Source organism: Montipora foliosa, chromosome 7 (genome assembly GCF_036669935.1).
Source record: "Montipora foliosa isolate CH-2021 chromosome 7, ASM3666993v2, whole genome shotgun sequence".
NCBI classification, from domain to species: Eukaryota; Metazoa; Cnidaria; class Anthozoa; order Scleractinia; family Acroporidae; genus Montipora; species Montipora foliosa.
The window spans coordinates 15,967,353-15,993,403 of record NC_090875.1 but is presented as its reverse complement, the minus strand read 5'-3'; the positions used below and the strand labels follow the sequence as shown (position 1 = coordinate 15,993,403).

General features: G+C 39.8%; 1 protein-coding gene across 2 annotated transcripts; it reads right to left on the bottom strand.

Annotated features, from left to right (window-relative positions):
* Positions 1–4,124: 4,124 nt before the first annotated feature.
* On the bottom strand, positions 4,125–25,265 carry LOC138010836 (angiopoietin-1 receptor-like). 2 transcript variants are annotated; one of them, XM_068857832.1, is made up of 14 exons: positions 25,048–25,265; positions 23,707–23,819; positions 21,818–21,876; positions 20,703–20,875; positions 18,634–18,951; positions 16,762–16,922; positions 15,529–15,748; positions 10,651–10,761; positions 10,029–10,213; positions 8,060–8,182; positions 6,146–6,216; positions 5,688–5,728; positions 5,342–5,438; positions 4,125–4,460 (listed from the first exon to the last, which is right to left on the bottom strand). In XM_068857832.1, exons 2-14 carry the CDS (start codon positions 23,800–23,802, stop codon positions 4,370–4,372), a joined length of 1,746 nt encoding a protein of 581 aa, XP_068713933.1. In that variant the 5' UTR covers positions 23,803–23,819; positions 25,048–25,265; the 3' UTR covers positions 4,125–4,369. The 2 variants fall into 2 exon arrangements, with proteins under 2 accessions (XP_068713933.1, XP_068713932.1); XM_068857831.1 differs by having other exon boundaries at positions 4,126–4,460; positions 18,649–18,951; positions 25,048–25,138.
* Positions 25,266–26,051: the final 786 nt, after the last annotated feature.

The window sequence follows — 26,051 nt, the reverse complement described above, 5'->3', positions numbered from 1 at the left end:
AGGACTACTTCGCATTCATGGAGAAGATCCTAAGCAAAGGCCACTCATCCCCAGTCCCACCAGACGAACTCAAACCGAAGGAAAGGCCTGGAGAAGTGTGGTATCTTCCACACTTCGGGGTATATCGCCCGAAGAAACCTACGCAAATCCGAGTCGTGTTTGACTCGTCAGCCGAGTACGAGGGAGTATCCCTCAATAAAGAGCTACTGACCGGATCTGACATGATGAACAGGCTATTGGGGGTCTTAACACGTTTTAGGAGAGAGAATACGTGACCGCCGTGAAGTGTGACATGCAACAAATGTTCCTTTTCTTCCATGTTAATCCCCTCCATAGAGATTTTCTGCGGGTCCTCTGGTTCGAAGGGAACACTGCTGGGAAACCCATTATCGAGTACCGGATGACTGCATCTGACCGCGAGGAGGATTGTGGGAACTGAGCCAGGAGTAAGGCGACGACTACAGCCTTCCATGTGAATCGCCCTTGAAAAGCATTCCTCCGCAAAGTGGACAGAACACACCACAAACTTTCCGGTCGGGTTGAAGTTCGCGCGGTGAGGGGGCACGATTCGCAACCACTTATCTCGCTCACTTTTAATTGTTGGACTGAAGTGAGCAGAAATACCTACTTTCACATTTGATCTGTTGCTGCAGCCGTGACTACACAACGATCAGGCATGATTCGACTCGAATAAAACGCTAGATTCACATTGCAAAACCAATTAACTGCAAACTACATAGAGAATTTATAAGAAAATTCACCATGCGCGCCTAGTTGGTTAGGAGTATGACGTCACAACGCAGCAAGGCCTTATGGGGTTGCAGGAACATGATTCAATAATGGCGGACGAAAAAATTTCGGGAAAAACCGTAAAAAAATCCATCTTCCCGCGTTTGTTGGACAAAACGGCTTGGACAGGTGAGTAAGTACCACTTACAGATTCAGAAAATGCAAAAACAATTAATTCGAAAAAAAAAAAAAGCACTTGTACGATCGCATTTTAGAGCAAAACAAACAAACAAATCAACTTTTTCTGCTTGTCCAAAAGAGTACAGACAATTGCCATTGAATTCCAGTTGACAATAAAAAATTGATTTCATTCCTGAACAAAGGGAAAACCGATTAAGACCATTTTTTGAAAATAACAAACGGTTTAGTGCCCAAGGAAAGAATTTGTGGAGTGACTTCTTGCACAAAGTATGAGCTATTACTGGTATTCTGTTTTGTCATTGTCGTTGTCTCAGTTTCGGTCTCCTTTCGTTTCTGTTCTAGTCATAGGTCCTCCAGGCATCATGTAACCTTATCAGAGCTTCTAAAGATATGCCAAAAATTGCAATACAGAGAAAAAAGTAGTTCTAAGCAAATTAAAAATAAACACTCAGCTTTAAGTTTACATCTCTCCGATGCTTGACTTGAATAACTGCGTAGCCGCCAGTGTGGACCACAGCTATCATGATATGTCAAACTGGATTGAAACCAGCGAAAAATGCAGAAAGAAAACATTTTCCAAACCGTTTTCCACCTGAACACGAAAATCGTTGACTGTGTAACAACTGTAGTTGATATAGTATGGCCGTGTGGCCGCGTCGAGCCACAGAAAGTGCGCGAAAAATGAAGCCTCTCCTATGTTAAGGTAAGTCAACCTGGTTTAAGCCTGCAATCCAATCGAAAACCAGTACGTGGTCAGCGGTCAACTTCAAAAAACAGCTCACCGAGGTGAGCTCTACACTTGAGCCCCGATATGGTCACGTGATCCAGGTCAGCGGATGCCTTGTTTTGACAGGTGTCAATTGATCAAAACATGGGTGTCCAATGTCAAAGATGTATGCTGTAAACTAGCATGATACTGGTCACATTGACATACATGGAGGGGTGGACGTACGTACGTACGGACGGACGGTCGTGACGTCATGTCTATAAAACCAAAATTTCTCGTATCGATGGGTACCATTGAGTTATCCATTGGATAGTGATGGGACCTGGTTACAATCAAGACATGGTCTCAAATATAAAACACATCTTTTTTTTACTATTGAGTATAATTGCGAGAAATCTCTTAAGAACTTTAGAAAAGGCGTATTTTAGCTATTTTGACCTTATGTGCCTTAAAAGTAAGCAAACTAGCTGTCCTTCGATACAAGGGGAAACCAGCAAAAGGCACAGGTAATTCCCTATTGCACGCCATTAACTGCTTTGCGATACAAGCATTCTTCAAGAACAGTGTTCCAAAACCAATTTCCGACGTGCAATGGGGAAAATGCTTGCCTTTTACTTGCTCGACGGTCGGACAAATGACTTTAGAACTCGAGTTTTACAAGAAAAGGATCATCTCGAGGGTCAAGAAATGTTATAGAAGAATTTATCTTGGTCGTGTGACACTCCGCGCTCAGTCGCTCGCTACTCATTAAGTTAAGTTATAGCTTAAAGAATAAACAAACAAACAAAACCAAAAAACAATCGATCGTCAATAAAAAACATGTCTAGAGCAAGGCCACATCCACCAAAATTTCGTGAATATAATATTTAATAAGGTCTTTTACAAATTAGTAAGTTAGAATCACTTGGCTCTCAGACACGCCTTGAAATAGAGGCTTACGTGAGCTGTTAAGCTAGTAACTTTATTCAGAAGTGGTTGACACAAATGGTTTCATCCTTCATGGAAGGTCTTCAAGAAATAGTTCTGTATAACAAACTTCAGAGTCTTCGGTGGATTAGCCCTTTTCGGGGTTATCAGCGGTTTGCCGCATAAACGAGGCTAAGGGGTCATTTTGTATTGAATTGACCATTAAGCCTCTCTTGCATGTAGTTTTTAAAAAAAGAAAATGTGCCTTCAGGTTCAGCTCCAATAAGGACCATTGTTTCCAGAAATGCCCCTAAATAGATGCACGAGGATTTCGGTAACAGTCACAAAGTGTCTCCCAAATTCTGCCTCTCAAGGAAGGATAAACACTTTCTTTTACCCTAAGCTAAAAATAACGCCAACCTTTATCCTTACCTAATTGTTGAAAGTAGAGCAAAGGCTTGACTCAAAGAGGCACTTCGTGTTGGATGTCAAAAATTGGGTGTGCATCTTATTAGCTGCATCTCTGGACACAAGTGAAAAAATTAAAGATATATGGAAATAATACTTAATCAACTTCCTCTAGTTAACCTACCCGCTGCAGATAAGACGACAACGTAATATCAACAGAAGCAGCTTTTTAACCCAACTAAGTATAAGGGACGTAATACTTTACTTTGTACAATAAACACAGTGAATATCAAGATGATTACATTGAAACGGCAATTAAAGGAATGACAGAAGTACATAACGAAACTTACTCACGTTGTCGCCAAAGTGCGACAAAAAATCTTCTAAAACGCGTGCAGCACGTGCAGCACGATTGTTATTCCTCTTTTAGCCAATAATATCCTTGTTTCGTTGCCATCGTCCTTGATTACATTTCCAAATATCTATCTATAGACCGGCTACTACGAGATTTTACATGTTTGCCGAACAATCAGAGGGGCCCATTCCTGTTGGCCACCATTTAGAGTACCTGTATTTTGAGGCACAAAGAAAATCCCATGAACTCATGGACTACGACACGCTAGAGAGATCGAGGCTTCTGGTAATGACTAATGTATTGTAGCTGTAATCATGTACTCTGATTGCACAAGATGCATGGCGCACGTTTAAAGCAAATATCTTTCATGCAACGAAAAATGAAATGAAGAGTAGAACAGTCGTATGCAGGAGCCCATGAGTAGGAACTAGCCTCTCTCATACACGCCCTTATGAGTTAACCTTTGCTTTTATCTTAGTTCCTCGGCTCTGTACGCACTGTTTAAAAAGGCCAATCAGAGTAAAGTCATTGTCTAACGAAGACAAATAAAGCAGTAAAACTGTATTTAAATCGTACAAATTGATGTAAATTTTTGTAAATCCGAGTCTCCTGCTCAAGGGTTCGTTGTAAAAATAGAAAGATACGCGCAAAGGTTGGCTCAAAGATCTACTGCATATAGAGGCTCCTGCTAATGGGCTCCTGTCGTATGCTAAAACCCATACCCCACCCACCCCCTTAAAGGACACACGACTTTCATCCTTCCCTTGTCCCTACAAACATCCCATCCCCATCCCCCCGAAATCACACATACTGTCACACACATACACATCAATGGTTCCCTGTACTTTGTAAGGCTACAACTGCCCAAAACAACTGTTAATGCCTTGATTAAATGAAGTATACCAATGGCCTTTTAATCCCCGAATGTGTTTGCGCAAAACGCTGGCATGCAAGCAAGACGTGCTACACAATACGGAAGTAATTGAGCACTAAAGTCAAAACTTTGGTGAAGGTAACCATGAACTTTAGAGGTCACAAGGACACTAGACCATGGCTTCCAGTCGTTCTACTAGTTTTTCAAAGGATGGTCGGAGTTTGGGATTCGGGTTCCAACAGTCTCTCATAACTTGGTACCTACATGTAAATAAAAATAATAATAATTAATGTTGCATGTGATGAACAAATGAAGCAGGGACAACACTGAGTACGGCTCTATTTTATTTTATTTTATCTCATTAACTTTGCCAGTCAAGCTGGCAGAGCGCCACAACAGCTCGCGCCAATTACTGTGGCCCCTTTTTTTACCCTCCCAACCATGATACACAACAGAAGACAGACCACAACACCGGGAACTACGTGCCCTGGCTATACAATTTGATATCTTTCGCTTTGATATGAATTCCCGAATTTAGGACCGTAATTGCGTTCGGCGTTAGGAGAATTTTTGGCAAGGGACATTTTTTTCGTAATAACCTCTCAGACAATTTAAACAATTCTAGTTTTTGAACAATTTAGTTTTCGTGACATCACCACCTCTTTACTCCAAACGTTCCATTTTTAGCCACATTCGACAAAAGTACTATGCCTCACATATTAATACTTTCGAAAGACGTATATAAATGTATCGTCTCCATGGCATCTCGGCTCGTCTAGTTATTCCAACCTCCAAAGTTCTCCCAATGACGCACTTCATATTTAATGATTACTCCCAGTAAAGTAGCTAAGTTTTTTTTTTTTTTTTTTTTTTTTTTCTTTTCTTTTTAATGGTTTGAGCCCAGGAGTCATGTAATTAAGTAGAGTAAGATTGCCGGGTGAGTGTAGTCGTGAGAAGGACTGTTTGAGATGGCATTGACTGACGTTTCGACAACCTAAGCGGAAGTCATCTTCAGAGTCAATTGACTCTGAATCTAACTGTTTAACGGTTTTGGATTATTCCAGATCCTCCCGCGCCCGTTCTGTTGGACAAAGGTAACGGAGGCTCTGGGAACGAGATTGTTGATTAATAGTGTCCTTACATAGCATCTGAACATCCACTGGGCTTCTCCAGCCGGTACCCTTTCTTCAGTTCGGTCATAATTTCCTGCGTTGTCATGCCTGCATATGGTTTGAGTCCTGGTTAAGAGAATTACGGCAAGAAAGTGTCAGTAGGCAGTAATAATTTATGCTAGTGCTCGTTGACGATATAACGAGCTCTCTGATTGGCTAATTTTACGGTATCATTCCACCATAATATCAACGTACAGTTGACAAATTATATTCGGTCAATACGGCAAAGCAGGGGGGTGGATTATTTAGTGCAAACTAGCAAACAAACAAATTCAAAGAGTATGAGCAAAAACGAATGACGAAGAAATGACATACCTCCAGACTCTATTTCCCAAAGAAGAACTCCATAGGACCAACTGCGTAACAGAAATTTAAACCATGCATGAGAAATTAAAAGCAGAGTTTAAAAAAATAAAGAAAGAAAATAGAACTCGCACTTCAATCTTACGATCAAAACTACTTTCTTATAACAAGATGAATTTTTTTGCTGTCGTTGATATTAAATCTTGTACTAAAAGATAAGACCAAACACCCAAACCATCGTCTCCGAATCTCGCTCAATCTCGGTCTTGTTTTTTTTTTAGCGGCCGCTAACTATCAAGCTTAGCTATGTGCAGCTCTTTATTTAACCACAACACACGTGCATAATTTTAATTATAGTGTGTTGTGCGTTGTTAGGCGTGCGTGTGCTATGCATATTTTAAAATATGTAATAATCATGAACTAATTAGGATTGTGAAAAAAGTGAGGCATTTCTTTTTCTCGTAACTTACATGTCTGATTCCACAGTGAACACATAAGTTTCCAATGATTCAATAGCCATCCATTTAACTGGAAGTTTTCCCTGGAAAAAATTTAAAAAAAAAACACCACAAATATGTAAATTTCACCTGTTAAATTTAGAAAAAGGTAAAGTCGGTGGTTCCTTCAGCTACGAGGCTGGTATCAATGGAAGCCGACGGTGCGCCCTTTGCACCCCTCATGCTGTCAGTGCTTCATTTTAAATGTGTTTAAAGCTGTAGCTACACGGATCAGAGGAAAAGTCGAAACAGGCGTTGAAGTGGAACCGGAGACTTCTTGCATCGAAAGCCGCGCAGTAACCAACTGAGTTACGCCTGCTCCTATATAAAGAATACTCTGACCCAAGAAGCGGACGCACCCATAGCACCTTGCCCTTCCCAGAGGAGCTATACTCATCGAAACAAATGTAACAGTTATAGAATAGCAAGATAATTTGGTACTGACATGCATGATTCCAATGGAGTCTTCTAGTAAGAAGCTATTAACACTTAGTGATACGTAACAGTTATCCAAATAGTCGTGTTTGATAGACAAAAAATTAAACTTCAAAAGCTCTGGCAAGTCTAAGAAAAAGTAAACACCATATAATATAAGAAACGAATTCACGCTCGAAATACATGAAAGATATTAAGGGCGTTTTCCATTTACCAAGAAATTCCGGAAATTCCGATTGGGATGTAAATGGAACACACGTTTTTGGTTCGTACCACTGGAAAATTTCCGGAATAAACGAACTTCTGAAAACGTAGTCCTGTTTTCCCGTTGGAAAGTTTCCGATGGAAATGTGTGTTCCATTTACAACTTTCGAAAGGTCTTACCACTTCCAGGCTATTCACGGCCACATTTTTAAATGTTGGCGCGTAAAATCGCAATCACTGGGCGGCGAACGGACCTGAGTTAAATTGAACACGTTTTTCACCCGATGGAAATGTCCACCGAAATTTCCGGAATTTTTTTGTAAATGGAAAACCCTCTAAGCATCATCATCAACCGGGAACTCGGAAAAATCCGAGCCCCAGATGACCCTCCGTGATCTAGTACGGATGCCCTAACTACTGAAGCTACTGGAGACTCTATGGTGAGGAAGGGTGAAATATGGGTATCGACTACGACTGCATCACGCAGTCACATACTCTAATTTTAACCATCGCGCTTATCTTTTAACCATCACGTCCATCTTTTAACCATCACACTCATCTTTTCTTTTCTCCTTTTATGATGTTTACACGAGTAACGGAAATCAATTGCCCACCTCATCCTATTGGCTTTCTTCCCGCAACCAATCGAAAGTTACTAAGACGACGTTTCAAACGACATGCAATGATACTTTATTTAGGTAACAAATGCCATTTCCGCGTGTTCATTATTCATGGTACTGATCTAGATTCCAATGCGCAAAGACGGCGGCCTCTATGAAAACACACATCGTCAAGAACTGTTTTCACGTTAAGTTAGGAGTAACTGCTGAATAGCAATAGGCTGCCAATATGTTAGCATTCAACGGCGTTCTTTGAAAAACTAGTCAAAATGCAAAGGGTGATGTTCTCTTGCCTATAACTGAGTGGCAGGGATAATTCAGCAGTTAAGCTGTACGCTATAAGTTGTTTTCGAATAAGACAAACTTTTTTTTACCCTAAGAATCACTAAAAATAAAGGCAAAGGGTCGTAATGAAGCATGCTTCGAAGGGTTGTTCACTGAAAGTGGTTCTTTCGGTTATTCTGGGATTAATGTGTGAATAACCTATTAGTCGTTATATTCACCCAGTTTAGCAACAAGCCTCAATTTATCAATTCGGGCTTGATGGCTTGCTTGCAGTTAATTATTTTGCCACCTAATTCCTCACTGTATGATTTGCTGCAATCGCGCAAAGACATTTTTAAAATACCTGGGTTTCCTTTTTATACATCAAGCTCTCATATACGTCACGTGCCATCCCATAATCTGCCACCTTTGCGACGTAGTTTTCATCAAGTAACACGTTTCGGGCTGCAAGATCACGGTGAATGCACTGGGAAATGAAAAAAATAAATAAATACTCACTTAAGGTGGAAATGAACCTTTTCGACCATGCAACGCTGTCGTATGGTAGTGACGTAATGGGTTACCACAGCAACAGGAGAGCCATCTAAGAACCCATTTTATTGTGTTTTTAAATACCATACTGTAACTTATCTTTGTTACTATAAAGTGATTGGAAGGTTAAGTTGAAACTCTTTGCAAAACAAAAAATAATAATAACAGTTATATTAAACTAAATAAATCTAACAACAACAATAATGACAACAACAACAACAATAATAATTAATAACAATAACAATAACAATAACAATAACAATAACAATAACAACAATAATAATAATAATAATAATAATAATAATAATAGCAAAATTATATTGCTGCGGACTCAGATTTACCTTCGCAATTGGTTTATCTGAATCCGCTTTAGAACTTTTTTTTTCTTTAACGTTGCAGTGAGAGCCTCATGCAACCAGCTGATGTCTTTCCGGCAATTAAAAATGAGGCCGGTCACCATATCCTTTTTTGCGATGCAAGCGTTTAAAGGGAGAGTTTCACGTCTCTGCGCATGGGCAAACTGTCACGTCAGCCCAATTAATTCCATTGTTATTGAAACAATCGAAAGCACTGATGCACGAAAAGGAAAACATGTTATAGAAGTGTAGTTACTCATTGAAATTACTTTTGCAATCATTTCCTTTGTGTTACGAACCTCCTGCAAGCGAATAGATAACTCGTGCGTTATGACAGAATAAGGTTTGACCCGTACAATAAATTCAAGGCCAAAATTAAATTTGATATTTTCTGTGTAAACCCGCAGTATCTTCAACCAAATTTGGGTCTTAGTCATTTAGTGTATTTACTTTAATACTCTCAGTGATTAATGAACAACATCTGGTTCAGTAAGAAACCGTAAAATTACAACCGCTAGCGCCAAGGCTCGGCCATGCGCAAAACCGTAAAAATGCCCTTTTAAAACAAAAAAAAGCTCCCAAAAACTTGTAATTCGTTATAATATGCAACAAATAAATTCCATGTTGCCGTGCGCCTGGGCCCTGTTGTTCAAAAGCCGATTAATGCTAATCCCAGATTAAAAATTAAGCAAGGAGTTTATTTCTCTATTCCCAAATGCTGTTCAACGCTGATATTCGGCAAAACCTTACATTAGAAGAAGTCCATCCTGAACATTAAAAATAAGCAAAAGAAACTTTCACCACTAAGTTGAAAACATGAAACAAAAGTTAACGCTAATCCTGGATTAAGTTAACTCGCTTTCGAACAACCGCGCCCAGTTCATTTTGGGAGCTTTAGCAACGACAACGGCGACGTCAACGAGAACGTCACAAATTTGCATATTTAGTGGCCAAAGAGAACAGCTTTGCACGCTCTGCACGTGCGATTTTTATTTTTGTCTATTTCTTCGCCGTCGTCAGCAAAACAACAACGTGGAATGACCAAATTTGAAGTTTTATGAAGGACGTCAGCATTTGAAGATAATTTTTCATTTTCTCCCCTAAATAAAGCGCCTCTTATAACGTTTTCATTCCTGAGGGACTGCCATACCTTTCTTACATTGAAAAACTTGGAATAGTCGTGAAGTGATAACAATAATGAGAATTTATGTATAAATAAAGTTGATGATATTGATGATGATGATGATGACAAAAAGTTTGGTGGCTGATGTTATTGTTACCAAGATTAAAAAGCTGGAGCAGACACAATGAAAGCGAGTTTCGTTGAATCCAGGATACATAAACCCTTCCAAGGTGCAACTAATAGTGGAACTCGATAGCGATGTTTAAACATTGTGGGATACGTTTCCGTCAATAAATACGTACCCTGTGGCTTGCCAAGTAAGCCATGCCTTTCGCAACGTCAGTAGCGATTCTTAGCTTCATATCTTCAGTCAGGCCTCCCCTCTTAACGCCTTCACCCTCGTAGTTCTCATTTCCATTCCGTGATTTTTTCAAAAAGTCCAACAAGCTCCCATTTTCAGCGATCTCCAGGACGACAAGTAGGTTTCCTATGGATTAACAAAGCGAAAGACGCAAGTTGCGTAGTCCCTTCAAATCAGGATTGCTTCTTAGAGATATCCTGTTTGCCAGTTTGTTGATCGATAAACAAGGTAGATATATATGATAACTTGGGGCCCGCATAACAAAAAAAAAAAAGGAAACAATACAAGTGCTTTGCTTTTTCACCATGTCAATTGTTTTTTTTCCTTTACACATAGTTTGATGCTCCTCAATTCAAAGACTCGACGTTTCGACAATCCTGTTTTCATCGCAGGTGATCCGAATTTATATCCAAGACTTTGGATCACCCTCTCGAGCTCTCCAGGCCAAAATTCCATCGTGCATTATCAGAGATGGATAATGTATCTTTTTCAAAAATGTTTACATCAACAATATCAATAACTTGGAACCGCAGATCACGAATGCATTATTATGTAGTACAAACCATCTTTTGTGCAAGCCCCAAGCAAGTTCACAAGGTTTGGATGATACCCGACGTTTGTCATAATTTCCAATTCATTGTACAGATCTCGGATTTCCACGTGGCTTGCAGATGCTATAAGTCAATCAAAATGAAAGAGAGTCGTGTTAAAAATTAAGATTAATATATGTATTTAAAAAAGGGGGAAAAGGCTTAGTAAAACATCATTTATTACGAACAAGATGAAAAATTCGTGAAAAGACAACCCTAACTTATATTTTGAAGAGGTATAGACCTAATCAGTGTTGGACCTAATAGGCCATTTCCGAGTTCATGTCTACCTCCTCTTCAAAGCGAGACTAAGTGCGAACTTTTTGTCATGAAAATTTGTTTTCATTCATATGTAAAGTAGAACTAATTACCATCACAAAAACTTCGCACTTAGACTCGCTTTGAAGAGGAGGCAGACATGAACTCGGAAATGGCCTATTGAAATGTGGATTAAGATTATCTGTGTATAGGACGTTTTCAACCAATCTCTAGGGATACCAATAACAATAGAGAAATGTACAGCGATAATGTCGCTTGAAAACCTATTGTATTTGCATTATAATGTATCATACACAATTAAGGTAATAGCCCATTTCCGATTTGCTGCATGCCTCAGTTTACTCCTAGTCGCTTCATGCTACAGAAACCGGGGATAAGTTCCGGCCTGATAGACCACTAGGCCTGTAAGCTGACTTTACCTTTTTTTTAACCTTTTATAAGAACATTAAAAAAATGCAATAAGAAAATGGGGGTCACCGTATTTGTTTACGTGTCAGCAGGCTCTTAAAATTGGATATTTTACTGATTGCGCGTTAAAAATTCATAGAGAATTAAGTCTTGGTTACTAAAAAGGTACAAAATTTTATTTTGAAAATAAAGCTTCTTTTATTCAAATAAGCAGTATTTCTTCATGTACGCCGTTTTTGATTGCCTGGTTGTAGGAATAGTGCACTTTTTGGGACAGTCCTCGCCTTGGCCAAAATACACCTAGTACGGAACTGTTTTCAATAATAATAATAATAATAATAATAATAATAATAATAATGTTCTACTATCAAACATTTTTTCTTCTTCGAATATCTTTTTTATTAGATTGTTCTTAGCAAATACCTGGACAAAAAAATCGGGGGTCACCTTGCTCGTTTGAGAGAAAAGGAACATTTATTTCGCTATCGGGCTTAGTTTGAGGGAAATCTCTTGCGTTTTGTACGCGAACGTGCTCATGTGCGCGCGCTAATGACGCGAAAATCGTGTGCAGTAGGGATGCGCAATGCAATCCTAAAGAATTACCTTAAATGATTTGGAAATATCTGGAACAAAACGTTTTATTCTAGTTTTATTTAGGCAGGCAGCTTGGTCCAGTGGTTTGAGACAATAAATTGGACATCTTGGCAATTAGTGAGACGTGGTTTTCGGATAAAGATGCCGCGGTGAAAACTGAATGTACTTCCGATGGTTATAAGTTGTATGATGTACATAGATCCGGCCGTAATGGTGGAGGTACAGCTTTGATCACTCGTTCAAATATAATTGTCAAGCAGGTTGTTGCTCCTACGTGGTGCTCTTTTGAACTCTCGGAATGGATTTTAATTGATGGATCTTTTCGCTTACGGCTTGCTGTCGTCTATAGACCTCCTTACTCTACAAAGCATCCTGTAACAATTTCTTCCTTTGTTTCCAAATTCTCCCAGTACCTTGAATCATTTGTTTTAAGCACGGAGCCCATATTGTTATGTGGTGACTTTAACATCCATGTTGATGTTGAGGATAAACCCGATACAGAATCATTTGTGGACCTAATTGATTCTTTTGGACTAGCTCAACATGTCCACTTTGCAACTCATGTTGAAGGACATATACTGGATTTAGTCATAACCAGGAAAATGGACAGTATCATTCAAGACATACCAATTTTAGGCTCCTTTCTATCCGACCATGCGACTGTATTGTTTAACTTAAAAGGTTTTAAGTCAGAATCATCTGCAAGGAGGAAGGAAACTGCTACCTAAACTGCCATGGAATCATTTATTGCTGATATCAGTCAGTGGATGCACACGGATAAGTTAAAACTGAATTCAGATAAGACAGAATGTCTTCTAATTGGAACGCGACAACAACTTCAGAAAGTCAGCAACATCAGTATGTTATTGGTTGGCTACTCCCAAATTGCTCCATCATGTGAAGTTCGAAACTTAGGAACCTGGTTTGACTCGAAAATGAGTATGCTAAGTCAAATTAACAGAACTTGCTCATCTGCTTTTCATTATCTTTATAACATACGTAGAATTAGGAAACATTTAAGTCGTCCAACTACCGAATCATTAGTTCATGCTTTTATAACCAGTAAAGTAGATTATTGTAATAGCCTATTATATGGCCTCCCGAATTCACATATCATGAAACTCCAACGTATACAGAATGCCGCAGCTCGGCTGGTCATAGGAGCACCAAGATTCTGTCATGTTACACCATTGCTTTTTAACCTTCATTGGCTCCCGATTAGTTACCGCATAAAGTTTAAGATTTTGCTTTTGACATTTAAGTGTTTATATGGTCTAGCTCCTAATTACCTGATTGATTTAATTTGCATCAAAAAATCAAAAAGCAATCCAGATACTCCCTTAGGTCAAACGACTCTTTATTACTTGAGTTACCTAGAATTAAGACCCGTCCAACCCTTGGCGATCGTGCATTCCAGTCAGCTGCACCTTATCTTTGGAATGCATTACCTTCAACAATTCACAACATAAAGACATTGGACACTTTTAAGACTGCTGTTAAAACTCATTTTTTTAATTTAGCTTTGAAATAGGTTTTTCTATTCATGTCTCATTTTTAATTTAGCTTTTAAATAGGTATATGGTTGTAGTTTTTAATAGTTTCTTATGTTTTTAGTTTTTAGGACAGTTTGACATAATTCCATTTTAAAATATTGTGTAGCGCAACTGAATATATTCATATAGAGGTCTGCGCTATATAAATGTAATTATTATTATTATTATTATTATTATTATTATTATTATTATTATTATTATTATTATTATTATTATGCAGTATGTAGTACGTAAGTATGCTTACAAATATAAGTAGGAAAAGGCACTATTGTGTAACAATCCCTACTGTTAAACCTATTTACAAACCAATTGGTAATAACTAACGAACCAACATTTGAGAAAGGAACAAGAGTTTATATTCCTTAATAACTCGTCGAAACCTTGAATGACCTTGCTATGTTTAGGGTGTACGATAAAACTGCCTTCTGCATATTAAACAAAACCTGGTTCCCTCTATCCAAACCTAAAAACTTTCTAACTTTCTCCGCCGTCTCCATAGAGTAGCCTCCTAGTACATCAACTATCACATTAAACTGTGTGATAGTGTGGCCGGGGAACTGTTGGCGCATCTCCCATCTCAACGGCGCATACTTGTCAGTTTTCTCCTGTTCCTTCTGTTCTCTGTTGGAAACCCAAGGGCAACTCATCTCAATAAGGATCACCTTCTTCTCCTTTCTGTCCACAATTCTCGCATCAATTCTGTTAGCCCTGACTTCCGTATTTTCAGCAAATACTGGGACATCCCAGTACGCGCACGCTCGGTCATTCTTGTACTCGGGTTTAGGTGAGACTGGAGAGTACCAAGGGGGGATACACTGGATAAGATCTAAGTCTTTCAGGAACTCGAAGAAAAGGATTTTCAAGGCTGCATTGTGTCTCTGCATGTACTTAGTCTGTGCCAAGGCACCACATCCGCTAATCACGTGGGCCACAGATTCAGGCCCTTTTCCACACATACGACACGTGGTATCCGAGGTGGTCAGCGTCTTCGTCTTGCTCTGGTGGTACAGCTTAGTGGGGAGTAATTGCTGGTATAACTCATAGATTCCAGCAACAGTATGCACAGGTGCAGACTTCCACTTACTAAGCCAAGTGAAGCAGTCAATAACTTTGTTATCATCCCATCTTTCTCCGAACAGCTTTCCTTGCCACCTCTGCTCTCTTACTTCCCTCATGCTTCTCTCTTCTTCTCTCGCTCGTAATGTTCTCCCTACTCCTTTAACATGTGATTCCTCACCTGAGTCAGTTTGCAACGCTTTGGGATCTGGGTATGCAAGGTCCAGAGTAATGTCCATTTCCAAAGCAAATTTCTTGGCATCCTTTACGAGTGATCTTCTTCCTGCTCGTTCGCACTTCTCTTCAAACTCGCGCACTAAACTCACCGTTCGATCTTCGTTTGCGTACAGCTTCATTGTGGTCTTGACTTTGGTCTGCTTATACAGGCTCTCAAATGACTTCAGTCCCCGGCCTCCACACTTCCTTGGTAGGTATAGCAACTCGGTTGAACCGAGTGGATGGTAGCCCCCATTCTCTTTGATGATCTTGCGAGCTTCGCGATCGAGTTGTTGTAGATCTGCGAGCGGCCATGTTAGTGTCCACATAGGGTAGGTGACAACTGGTAGTGCGTATTGATTAGATGCTAAGACTTTGTGCAAGTCCGATAGGGGGCTCGACCATATAATTGACAGTCTCTGCAAGCATTATTATTATTATTATTATTATTATTATTATTATTATTAAGTGCACTTTTCACTATTAGCCAGTATAAAAAAATACCATAATAGTCTTTGTTTTTCCCTCCAAAAGTTTGCATATGTACTGTTTCCAGTTTCTCTTGGGACCATTGTAAGTCCCAAGAGAAAATAAAAACAATTCTTACGCTTAATCTTGGAGGGACAGAAAAAGAGTATTATGGTATTTTTGATGGTGGCTAATTACGAAGGGTGAAGGTTGGGGGGAAGGAAGGGGGGGGGGGGGGGAGGGAAGGGGAGTCTAATCGGCGTATCTGTTTGCTCACCTTTCACTGCTTTTACCGCGCATGGTGTGACGTCATCTTTTTCTCGAATAATTTCTCCCCTGTACACAACTCCAAAAGCTCCAGAACCAAGTTCGTCCATTAAGTTGATATTCTCATATGGGATTTCTGTCCAGTTAACATCAGATGGTTTGTAGGAATCGTTAACGAACGAGAACGTCAAGCCCGTTACATTCCTTTCTTCATATCGAAGTACGGAATCCTAAATAAAACAACAACAACAACAACTGATCAATAATAGCAGGAAGAAGTGCAACAACAGGAATTCGAGACAGTGCTTTTTGCATTTGCATAAGTGATATTTGATCGTTCATTTTATCTCTACACTATGTAAAGGAAAAGCGATGCCTGGAAACTCTGTCAACACCTAATCTTCATTTTTAGCATGATTACAACCCCATTTTCAATTGGCATTTGTTTTTTGCGATGCAAATGCCTTAACCTGTTCAGATCCTAGCTTTATCCCTTCCCCAAGAGGTTGAAATGGAGATAATATCACTCTGATTGGCTGGTTTTCGGTCGGGATTTTACATTAAGGACCATTACTATGGAAACGGTGCGTTACTGCATTTTTTTAAGCTGAACGAAACAAAGTTTTTAAAAAGCTATTATAGTTATGTTTTACATCGCAACAGTACAATTTTAGCAAGCAGAGAAGTATCCGATAGCTCAAAGAAACGATACCATATAATAAACAACTTACTAACCTCACTTTCTCGGGACCGTGCTGGCGAATATTGGCTCTCGGTCGTTTTTGCACGAACTCGCTACGCTCGGGACATATTGCCACGACCTCGGGCCAATATTGCCGAGTACGTTTAGCCTGCGAGCAGGTTCTCCGAGGGACTGAGGTTGGAGGTACAGAGAGAGCCTGCTCGCAGGCTGCAGTACGTTCGGTTAGTTATTCCTGCCAGGCGGACCTCCACTACATTACTACTTGTCAGAGGAGAGGGCTAAGATAAGACAATACATGGCAAACCAAAGCCAGTACATGTTAATTCAGTTGCTTTTATCAACTTCGAAAGTCTATTAACATTCTGCAAATATTAAGGCACGGCTCGTTACCTATATGAGATGATCTCCTTGATTACTTGAAGAAGCGAGAAGCAAACGCATAATGTTTTCAATAACTCGTAAAATACTTTCTTAAACACAAATAAAATGGAAAGAAAGGTCCAACAAAGAAAGTCATGGTAAAAGTTGAAGGTAACTCACAAGTTCCTTGGGGTTTCCGAAGCCCTCTAATGCCCTTTCTTCAGCTTGGCGTGTACGTCTCTCTGCTGCTCTTCGACGAAAGCAAACTATGCCACCAATAATTATAGCAATAAAAAATATGACTCCAAGGACTATAAGAAGGATGATCCATAAGGGAGGAGCTAAATTATAGAAAACAGGAAAGAAAATAACAATCTTTGAAAGTCATGACGTGTCATGTTGCCCTTGTTCAAATCAACTGTAAATTACCTATCATTGTCAAACCTGCCCGTTGAAGTCTGTTGTTCGCACGCATGTATGGATTTTTTTTAATCTTTTTTAATCATATTCTTTACAATTAGTGTTATGGGTAATGTTGCTCTTCTTTTCGTTTTTTGAAGGTATATTCTAGTTTTGTAATCACTGTGTATCCATATTACTTATTTGCAAGATTAATGTAATAATTCTTACCATTATTATGTTTCCTCTTTCACTTCACCCGCCAATTAGCTATTAGGGAGCTTTAGCAACGACAACGGCGACGGCAACAAGAACGTCAGAAATTTGCATATTTCGGCTCCGTTCAGACTAGGTGACCGTGCCTGGGCATCAGTTTGAACATAGCTTTTTGTTGGTGCCCTAGCAAACATTTGAGCACCGTGACCGGGCATGGGCACTACCTCCCAAGTTCCCGTTTTCTGGAACGGGAACTTGTCTGAACACGCTTCCGTCAATTCCCGCGCTTTTTTTCCATGCTTCCCTGCGATGCAGTCGCGATAATGGCGGCCGGTGCAAAGTGGGCGAAGGAAGAAATCATTGCGTTGTTATAACTGTGTTGCCTGAACAACTTCCGTTTTAGTGCCCGGCCACGGTGCCGTGGAACGCAAACCTTGTCTGAACTGGGCCTTAGTGAGCAACACAATAGCTTCGCACGCTCTGCACGTGCGTTTTCATTTTTGTCTATTTCTTTGCCGTCGTCAGCAAAACAACAACGTGAAGTGACTGAACGTCAGCGCTTGAAGATAAATTTCATTTTCTCCCATAAATTGATCGTTTTTCGTACTTGTTTTGTTCTTGAGGGTTTGTCACGTTAAAAAGCTTGGAATAGTCGCGAAGCGATTACAATAGCGATACTCACCGTTACGCCACCTATTGTCATTAATGTGCCAAACAGAGATCTATTGGCCGTCGAAACAAAAGATTCTTTTGTTCTGTGGATAGCAAAATTTAAATACCAAAAGAATTGTTTATAAACAGTCTCCTATAACGCGAATTCACATTTTACGACTACGTTCTCGTTGCCACTGCCGTCGATGTTGCTAAAGCTCCCCATTGTTAACTGCTGGCTGTGTGAATTTTCCCTCGCTTACATTTGTCTACTCGTTATTTTAGATTAATACAATTATCTGTTTGCATGTGTGAATAAATGTTGTTGTTGTTGTTGTTTGTTGCTGCTGAAATCCGAGAAATTTACGACGACACAGTACAGCTTAGATCTCTTCCACCGATTCTCAACTTGCCAATGTGTCTGCGCTCGTACAGATGGTTTGCAACCAATCTCCAGACAGATAACAATTATGCAACAAAAAAAAAAAGGTAAACGGTTTGTTTAAAGTGGATGTGCACTTAGCTATCAGGCACTCCACTTTTAAAAAGTCTAAATGAAACAATTCAAACTTAACAGAAACATGATTAAGAACCCCAACTGGCAGCAGGCAACCAGGGAAAAGTTGTTCGAAGCCTGGTTAGCGCTAACCGATGGTTGAGGTATCAAAACCTATAGGTTTCCATAGTATTCAAAACTGGTTAGCGCAAACCATGCTTCGAGCAACCAGTGCCCGTTGGTTATTTACAAAGCGTGGTGGGTTGAATCCGGGTCAACCAAATCCATACCAAAGGTTGGCTTACGTGGCTCAAGTGTTCGGTGACCCGATTCTTCATTGAAATTTGAACCATACTTGTTTACAGCAGCAACACTAATCATGTACGTTGTTTCGGGTTCCAGGTTTTGAATCCTGTAGCTGTATTTATCTCTTTCCTCTGATGCTGGTATGTCATTCGTCGAAACGTCCTTCATCTGAAATCGCCTGTGCTGCACCTTATACTCATAAACATTGAAGGCTTTTAGGTCTTCAGGCGGAATCCATCGAACGCTTAGTTCGTCTGACTTTAAGTCAAAGATTTCTACGTCCCGTGGATCAGGAGGAGGTACTAAATCAAAGAAAAGAGATAGATAGTATCTTTATTTACTATATGGCAAGCAATTCTCATGCTAAATGGGGCACTTCTATTGGCTGGTTTACAGTACAGACCATTACCATGGCGACGGTATGACCGTTTCCATAGTTTTCTCTCTCGCTTGAAATTCAAGTTAAGCGAAACAACAAGGTTCTTAAAATCGGAATTTCATTTTTCCATTACAATAGAGTGCAATTAGAGCAAGCAGAATTTAGTTTTACTTGTAAAAGATTACCGTTAAAAGCTCGCTGTTGGAAGACGAAGATTACGAATATTCACCAAGCGGAGAAGTGTCCGATCGCTAAGAGAAACGATGCCATATATTAAACAACTTACTAACCTCAATTGTTCGGGACCGTACTGGGGAATACTGGCCCTCGGTCGCTTTTGTGCGGACCAAGCACAGCAAGGTCCGTACTGTCACGACCTCGGGCGCTTAAGAACGCGCGTTCTTTTAGACACGGGCGGCAACCGGAAGTGAACTGTTTTCCCTTTCAACTTGTCTTAACACAACCACATTTACATTAGTAAGTATCTTCACTCCATTAGAGATGATTAGTATAAAAGTCTGTTTTGGCACGCGAAATGTTCTCTTCCGGTTGCAGACGGTCGGAGACATTTTAATGGAGAACAACTTGCATTGCGCATGGCATCAAAGAATGGCTTAGCTCCTTTATAAGTCCCTCCATATTAAGCATTGGCTTATCACGACATGGTTATCGGTTCATAACCCCGCGGTGATCATGTAAGGTCAACGTAACCCGTACAGAATACGCACACGTATAAAGAGCTTTATTGGAGAAACAATCTTTTTTTTTCTTTTACTTTTTGGCTTAATATGAGGTTTCGCAGCAGAAGAAATTAATGCTTTGTTTTGGTCATGTCAGACCATTAAAACCCGCTTGCATTGGAACATCCCACAGGTCTTCGTCACACATTGTCGTTAAAAGGCAAGCATAAGGATTGACATTTTATCAAAGATATTATAATTGTTTCAACAAAGTGACGGAGCGGCCAAATTATGCATAAGGCTGTTTTGCTATCACTATAATAACTCTGATACTTGTCACACTTTAAGAGAGGTACTATGATCAAAAAATCGCTTCCTCTTTTACCTTCAGATTTTGACAGTGTGTTTTCTTAACACCTGCCAGTTAAAATTTTGAGGTTTGATTTTTATCCAAAGGTTGTTTACTTTGAGCATGAGTATAAGTTTTGGATTTCACGATCCGCCTTACTCACCTTCAAAACTGCCCGTTTGGACCTCAGAGGGTTAGATATGGGGAAAAGGGTCGTCATTCACTCGATGGCTTAAAATTTCAGCGTGTAAAAGCAGTTTATTATGTATGCAAAACACGAGTTTAAAATCTAAAAAACCTGAAACTTCCGTGCTGCATATTAAGTCAGTCGCGTACAAACACATTGCATTCTTAAACTAGTGAGTCTTTGATGTCATTTTCTTCTCGATCCAGCTCTCTCAAGATTTTAAAGTTAGTAATGGCGGACCATTAAATAGGAAAATTCCAGTTCAAATGAACAAATGCCTTTTTGAAATTAAGGCTTAAAACTTGGGGTCACTTAGTGTTTAGTTAACATAGATTTGAAATCCAAACGAAAAAAAGAATAGATTTTTTTGATCATAGTACCACTTTAACACTAACTGTTTTCTGTTACATAAGGATCATCCTGACGAAATGTGAAATTCTCCATCATCGGTGACTCACCCTTAACTTCAACGTCTGGGGAGACCTTGAGCCTCTCTACAACTCCAGTTTTAGCTTTACGAATAATCGTCTGCCCAGTTTCGGCCTTCTTATCTGTTATAGTTGATTCGTTTTTGGGATCAGTAGCCACAATTATAATAATAACTCGAAAATCCACTTTTACACTTCCTTTCCTGGAAGAGAAAATGCATATCACCAATTGGCTTACGTATCCACAACAACGACACCAACAACTTTAAGGTGATTCCCTGGTTTTGCATTGCGCAACTCTACTGCGCATAATTTGTTGCGTCATTGGATCGCGCATTAGCTCGCGCACGTCGATAAAATGGCGGATTTTCACTGACGACGAGCTTAATCTGTCAAGGAATGGTTATTTTCTCCTGACAAGGTGAACCCGTCTTATTAATGGGGTTATGTACTAGTAATAGGTACACGGAAAACATATTTTAAGGAGAAAAGAGTTGGATAGCAGACGTGGTAGTATTTATATATAAATGAGTGAAAACTGCATTTGGAGCCAGACAGTGTGAGGTGATCATGTAGCTGTCCAATTTCCTTACATTTTTTCAAGATCGAGCAATTAAAAATCAATTTCCTGAAAGAATTTGACCCGGGCAAACAAGTAGGCTCAAGTTTTCAGCAATAGCTAGTAGCTTTCGCTATATAACTACAATTTTTCCGGTTGAGCAAGTTTCGAACACTTCTTTGGTAAGTCGGTTAAAAAAACACTTAAAAAGAAGGACATGCAGCGCGAAATAAGCATGGCACACCATCTTTTTACTGCATTTTTTCAATGCCCTGTGTATGAATATCAATTGTGCCAAGTTTGAAATAAATCTGGATAGTACGTCATTTTCAAGGGAATTACCTTAAATGAAATGGAAAAGTGATCCTCGCACAATTTACGCAATTTTCTCTTATTGGCACCTGAAAACTTCAGGTGGCATCAGCAGTTGTCACAAGACACAATTGCTTAAAGTTTCCAGATACGTGAGAGGATGAACTTTTGATAAGCCAATAACAAAAGCTGGAAAATGAGCAGGACAAAAAACGTGTCTGAAGAATGGTCCATGAAGAATGAGTTGCATAGAACAAAAAAATATTGGACTTACGTAAAATTCAGCACCTCCGTTCGCACATAGCCCGGAGTATTCTTGTACACTATATCCATCTGTAGTGTAAAATCAATAGCAGTCGTTGATATTAAGGACCTTTGGATCGGAGGACGACTAAGCGTGCGAGTTTTCTCGCGAAGAATGTTGGCCTCCAAACCTTCTGCGCATGCTCAGTGCGGAAAACTGACACTCGTAGTCATGCTTGTCCTCCGATCTAAAGGTCCCTATCATTCGAATGATTGACTTCTAAATTACAAGACTTAACCCTTAGCCTTCATAAGGGACCACGACCGACAAAGTTCTCGCCAATGGTGGGAGGGGGGAGGGGGGAGATAGATAAATAGATGGTTTATTAAAACACTATAACAATAACATACAATGATATAGTAATAATCAATAGATAATAAGAATGAAATTTTAAAATACTTAAAAATACTTTACAAATATTACAATTTACGAAAATTTGAAAGTTCTCACAGATTTGTCAATAATTAGACCATCGCAGCCATGGCGTATATGAAGGAGTTCCTTGCCCGATTAGTTTTCAAATTGGGCACATAAAAACTGCATTGTTTCCTTATATTGTAACTGTTGCCGCTGCGAGTTGGAGGCAACAAGTTTCTAATCTTATGATTCGGGTCCGGAAGGGTGCTGTTAAAAAGGGTGTTACAAAGCTGATCATGGTGTTCGCCCAGAGGTAAAATCCCCAAAACATTCAACCCAGTGTTATAGCTGGTGCCTGGTACTATGATCGATATGCCACGTTTCTCTAAATGTACTAGTTCCTTTTTAAGATACTGGAGAAAGGCATGGGAGGGGGAGTGGGTGGCGGTTTAGGAATGTCAATGCAATCTCTACATCCACACCAACACTATGTCCCTATTAACCCATTCTTCCCGGAGTGACAGTTCATAGCAGAGCTCTTTTGGCGCGCGCGCGGAGCACCACTTCTAAAAAAATATGGTAACCAATTTGGTCCGTACGACCGTGCGACGACCCCTCCATGTATGCCAGTGTGACCAGTATCTTTTGCTTTTCGCCGTTTACTATAAAGGATTTCCAATGGCAAACGTGGACACAAATGTAAACTTCATCCCATAATACAGTATTTTCGGCTGACTGAAACTCGTATTATACGCTTACCTAAATACGTAGAGCTCAACTTCGAGAACGAGTACTGTACTTGTTCTCGTACTTACACTCGTTGCCGATCCTAACATTCTCTATTTCCTAACATTCTCTATTTAGGGCCTCGCTGACACACTTTAAAAAAAAGTTGCCCTACAATAGCTTTAAACGACGGAAAAGAAGGAAGGGATCTTGGGAATAAGCTTCCACCCTAAAATTGACAGGTTTCTCTTTGCAAAAATAATCATAGTGTCACCCACTGACAAACCCAAGGATAACCATACCCACAACTTACCCCATACTAAAACTTAGCAAGTCGGTAAATCACAAAAAGGGTTTTATGATTATATACTGAGTTGCAAAATCTTGATATTAAAACTATAAAGCAAGTCTGCGCTACTAATAGGCCATGCACTTACGATAAATTAAAATTCAGATTGAAAGAGAGATTTGGAGGACAAAGACAAAGGAAAGTGAATGATATCCTAATATCTTTAACATTCCTTCCAACGTGTTTCTATTGTCTTTGTCCTCTCGCCCCGTTATCAAGGCCAATATTGACATTTGGAAAGTGGCCTATTGCCGCTGGCAATTTTCTCAATGCGAGAATAGACCTATGGTAATTGAAAGTTGTATTTAAAAATAGTTTTGTTGTGAAGGAGCTGCTTGAAAATGTAGATTGCTAGAGTTTCGCGCATCAACATGATGGTAATTTTCAAATTATGCTTTCCTGCCGCCAGTTGAAACACTGTGCTTACCTCCGCCGTGAAGTTTTCCGCTGTTTCTTTGAAAATTTTTGATGACTTGTTCTGCAGCAGTGGTGTGTATTGGTAATTAAGGACTTTTATAACCATTTCCACTTTAACAAGTACTGTCAAGTGAAGGGAAAAACGAAATAAGATGCGGTCGAGTTGAAGTTTACGTTATCGATCAGGGCGGATATGGAGTTTCGAAGGGATAATAAATTAAAAGACCTTAGGTTGGTCTTCCATTCAGCCTTCTCTCTTGGTAAAAATACAAAAAAAAAGTAAAGATGTACTACTCCATCCAGCTTCAAGGTACTCCTCGGGTTTATCCATGCATGCGGCTTCATTTCGTTCGCTAGGTTTATCTGCAGCTGGATTTATCTGCAGATAAACCGAGGCATAACTGAATTTTTTGTCAAAGTTTACAGCTAAATCCAAAATGAAATTGATGCCGTTGGATACGAAGTTCCACCTAGAGTACAGCATAAAATCATGGGGGTACGGGAGAATCTGTCAAGTCTGACTTGGCACAAGTCTGAAGGGTATGAAGTAACAGCTAGCCTGAGAGGCATAACAGTTTCCCAGACCTCAAATAGGGGAGGAATAGGTAAAAAGAGCCGGCTTTTCTGCGGCCCAAAAAGCGGTGATGGGCTGAATTGAACTTGATCTAATTCGATAATTCCCCTTTGATTAGCGATCTGACTTGCTCCCTTATACAAACAAGACACCGCCGCCAGCTCTTCTCGTGCCACTTGAAGGGAAAGACACGAGGAAACAGGGCGAACCACAGGCGGCCGAGCTTCAGCCAGGCAAAATTTAAAGTTCTCAATAAAAAGCCGTACTTTATTGCCTTCTATCTCTCAGACAAAATCACATTTTTCCTGCATCAGTCACTCTCAAACTCCGGGGATGGCCACTCGGATAAATTCACTTCCCCTCGACCAAGTCTTAAAGTCGAGCGAGCATCTATTGATGAGAAAAAGCGACGAATGACTCGCTTTCGAAAAACTAATGTTCGCAATGAACTAATTTCATTTTTTTTTTTTCCAAAAAAAAAAAAATTGTTGCTATGTTTGTTTCAGGAAAAAAAAAATGAAATTTGGCAACGCTTATTTGCCAGGCAGGGGGCCGCCATGGCCATCTTGAATAACTGTGATTTGTAAACATTATATCAGGTATTAATTGCGGCGGCTTTTCTTTGTTCAGGTGAACCTTCCCTTTAAGGATATTTTCCAATATAAGTTATGTGTGACTTACAAATCCCGGCCAACGCTCCTACGCTAACTCTTTTTTTTTTTTCTCACGAGTGGCTTCGTAGGGAAACTTATAAATAGAAACCGAAGAATCTCTCACCTTTGACGGTAACATTGAAAATGTACTTTATATTGTCATGGTCACTTTCACAAAAGAATATACCAGCGTCTCCAACGGAAGCTGAGGTAATGCGAAGCTTGGTTTCGTCATCTTTCAAAACCCGCGACTGCGTTTCCACAGCTTCACCGTCTTTACGGGACCACTTCGGCGAAGGTGCCTCTTTTGATGTCGTGCAGTTAAGATCTTTATCTTCGTCCTCGGTTAACGATACGTTTATTCTTATTTCCGTTGGCCTAACCGCTAACAACAAAAATGGTATAGTGGACAATAAGCAGTGAAGATAGTAATGTCTCACAGAGAAAGAAACTTGCGCTGAAGCCCATGCGCTGAAGGACTACATGTGCAATCGGTGATTTAGCTTAGCGTTTCACCCTATCACAATCTTACAGGGAGATAACAAAAGAAAAACTTTCTTGTCTGTGGCTGCAAAAGTATGCGAATGATGTCGTTTTGCCTTGTCGTGAACAAAAAATTTACCACGACAAAAACGCATCCGCGAGTAGTAATCAAGAAAGTGGTATGTCTGCCTGTTTTTTTTTTGTTTGTTTGTTTTGTTTTGTTTTGTTTTGTTTTGTTTTTTTGTTTTGTTTTCTTAAAAGCGTCTCTTGCAATCTTTTAAGAACAGAAAATGCATAATCTTTCAAGAGTCTTGTCACCTCTATCATGGTGCCAGCTCGGGCGTTCCATCCCTACATCCGGACATGTGTCATAATATGTCTTAAAAGCGTCTCATGCAATCTTTTAAGAGCAAATATTGGACAAAACTGAGTAGGACTTGAAAGTGCATAATCTTTCAAGAGTCTTGTCACCTCTATCATTATGCCAGCTCGGGCATTGTATCTGGCGATCTTGAAAGAGTAATCTTTCAAGTGTGTAGTGAGGCAAGATCTGTCTTGGAAGAAATAGCTTCTTTCAAGAGCAAATTAAACGTCCCTGAACCACGGAATCTGGCAACGGTAATTACTTCATAAATTTATGAGTTA

What these genes read in the sequence shown, in the direction of transcription:
- LOC138010836 (XM_068857832.1), bottom strand. Translation starts at nt 23,802, where the DNA reads ATGGTTATAAAAGTCCTTAATTACCAATACACACCACTGCTGCAGAAC. An exon ending in CGCGGTAAAAGCAGTGAAAG is followed by an intron (nt 10,762 to 15,528) that starts GTGAGCAAACAG and finishes ATTGACTTATAG; the next exon opens with CATCTGCAAGCCACGTGGAA. An exon ending in TGTATAAAAAGGAAACCCAG is followed by an intron (nt 6,217 to 8,059) that starts GTATTTTAAAAA and finishes AATTTTTTCCAG; the next exon opens with GGAAAACTTCCAGTTAAATG.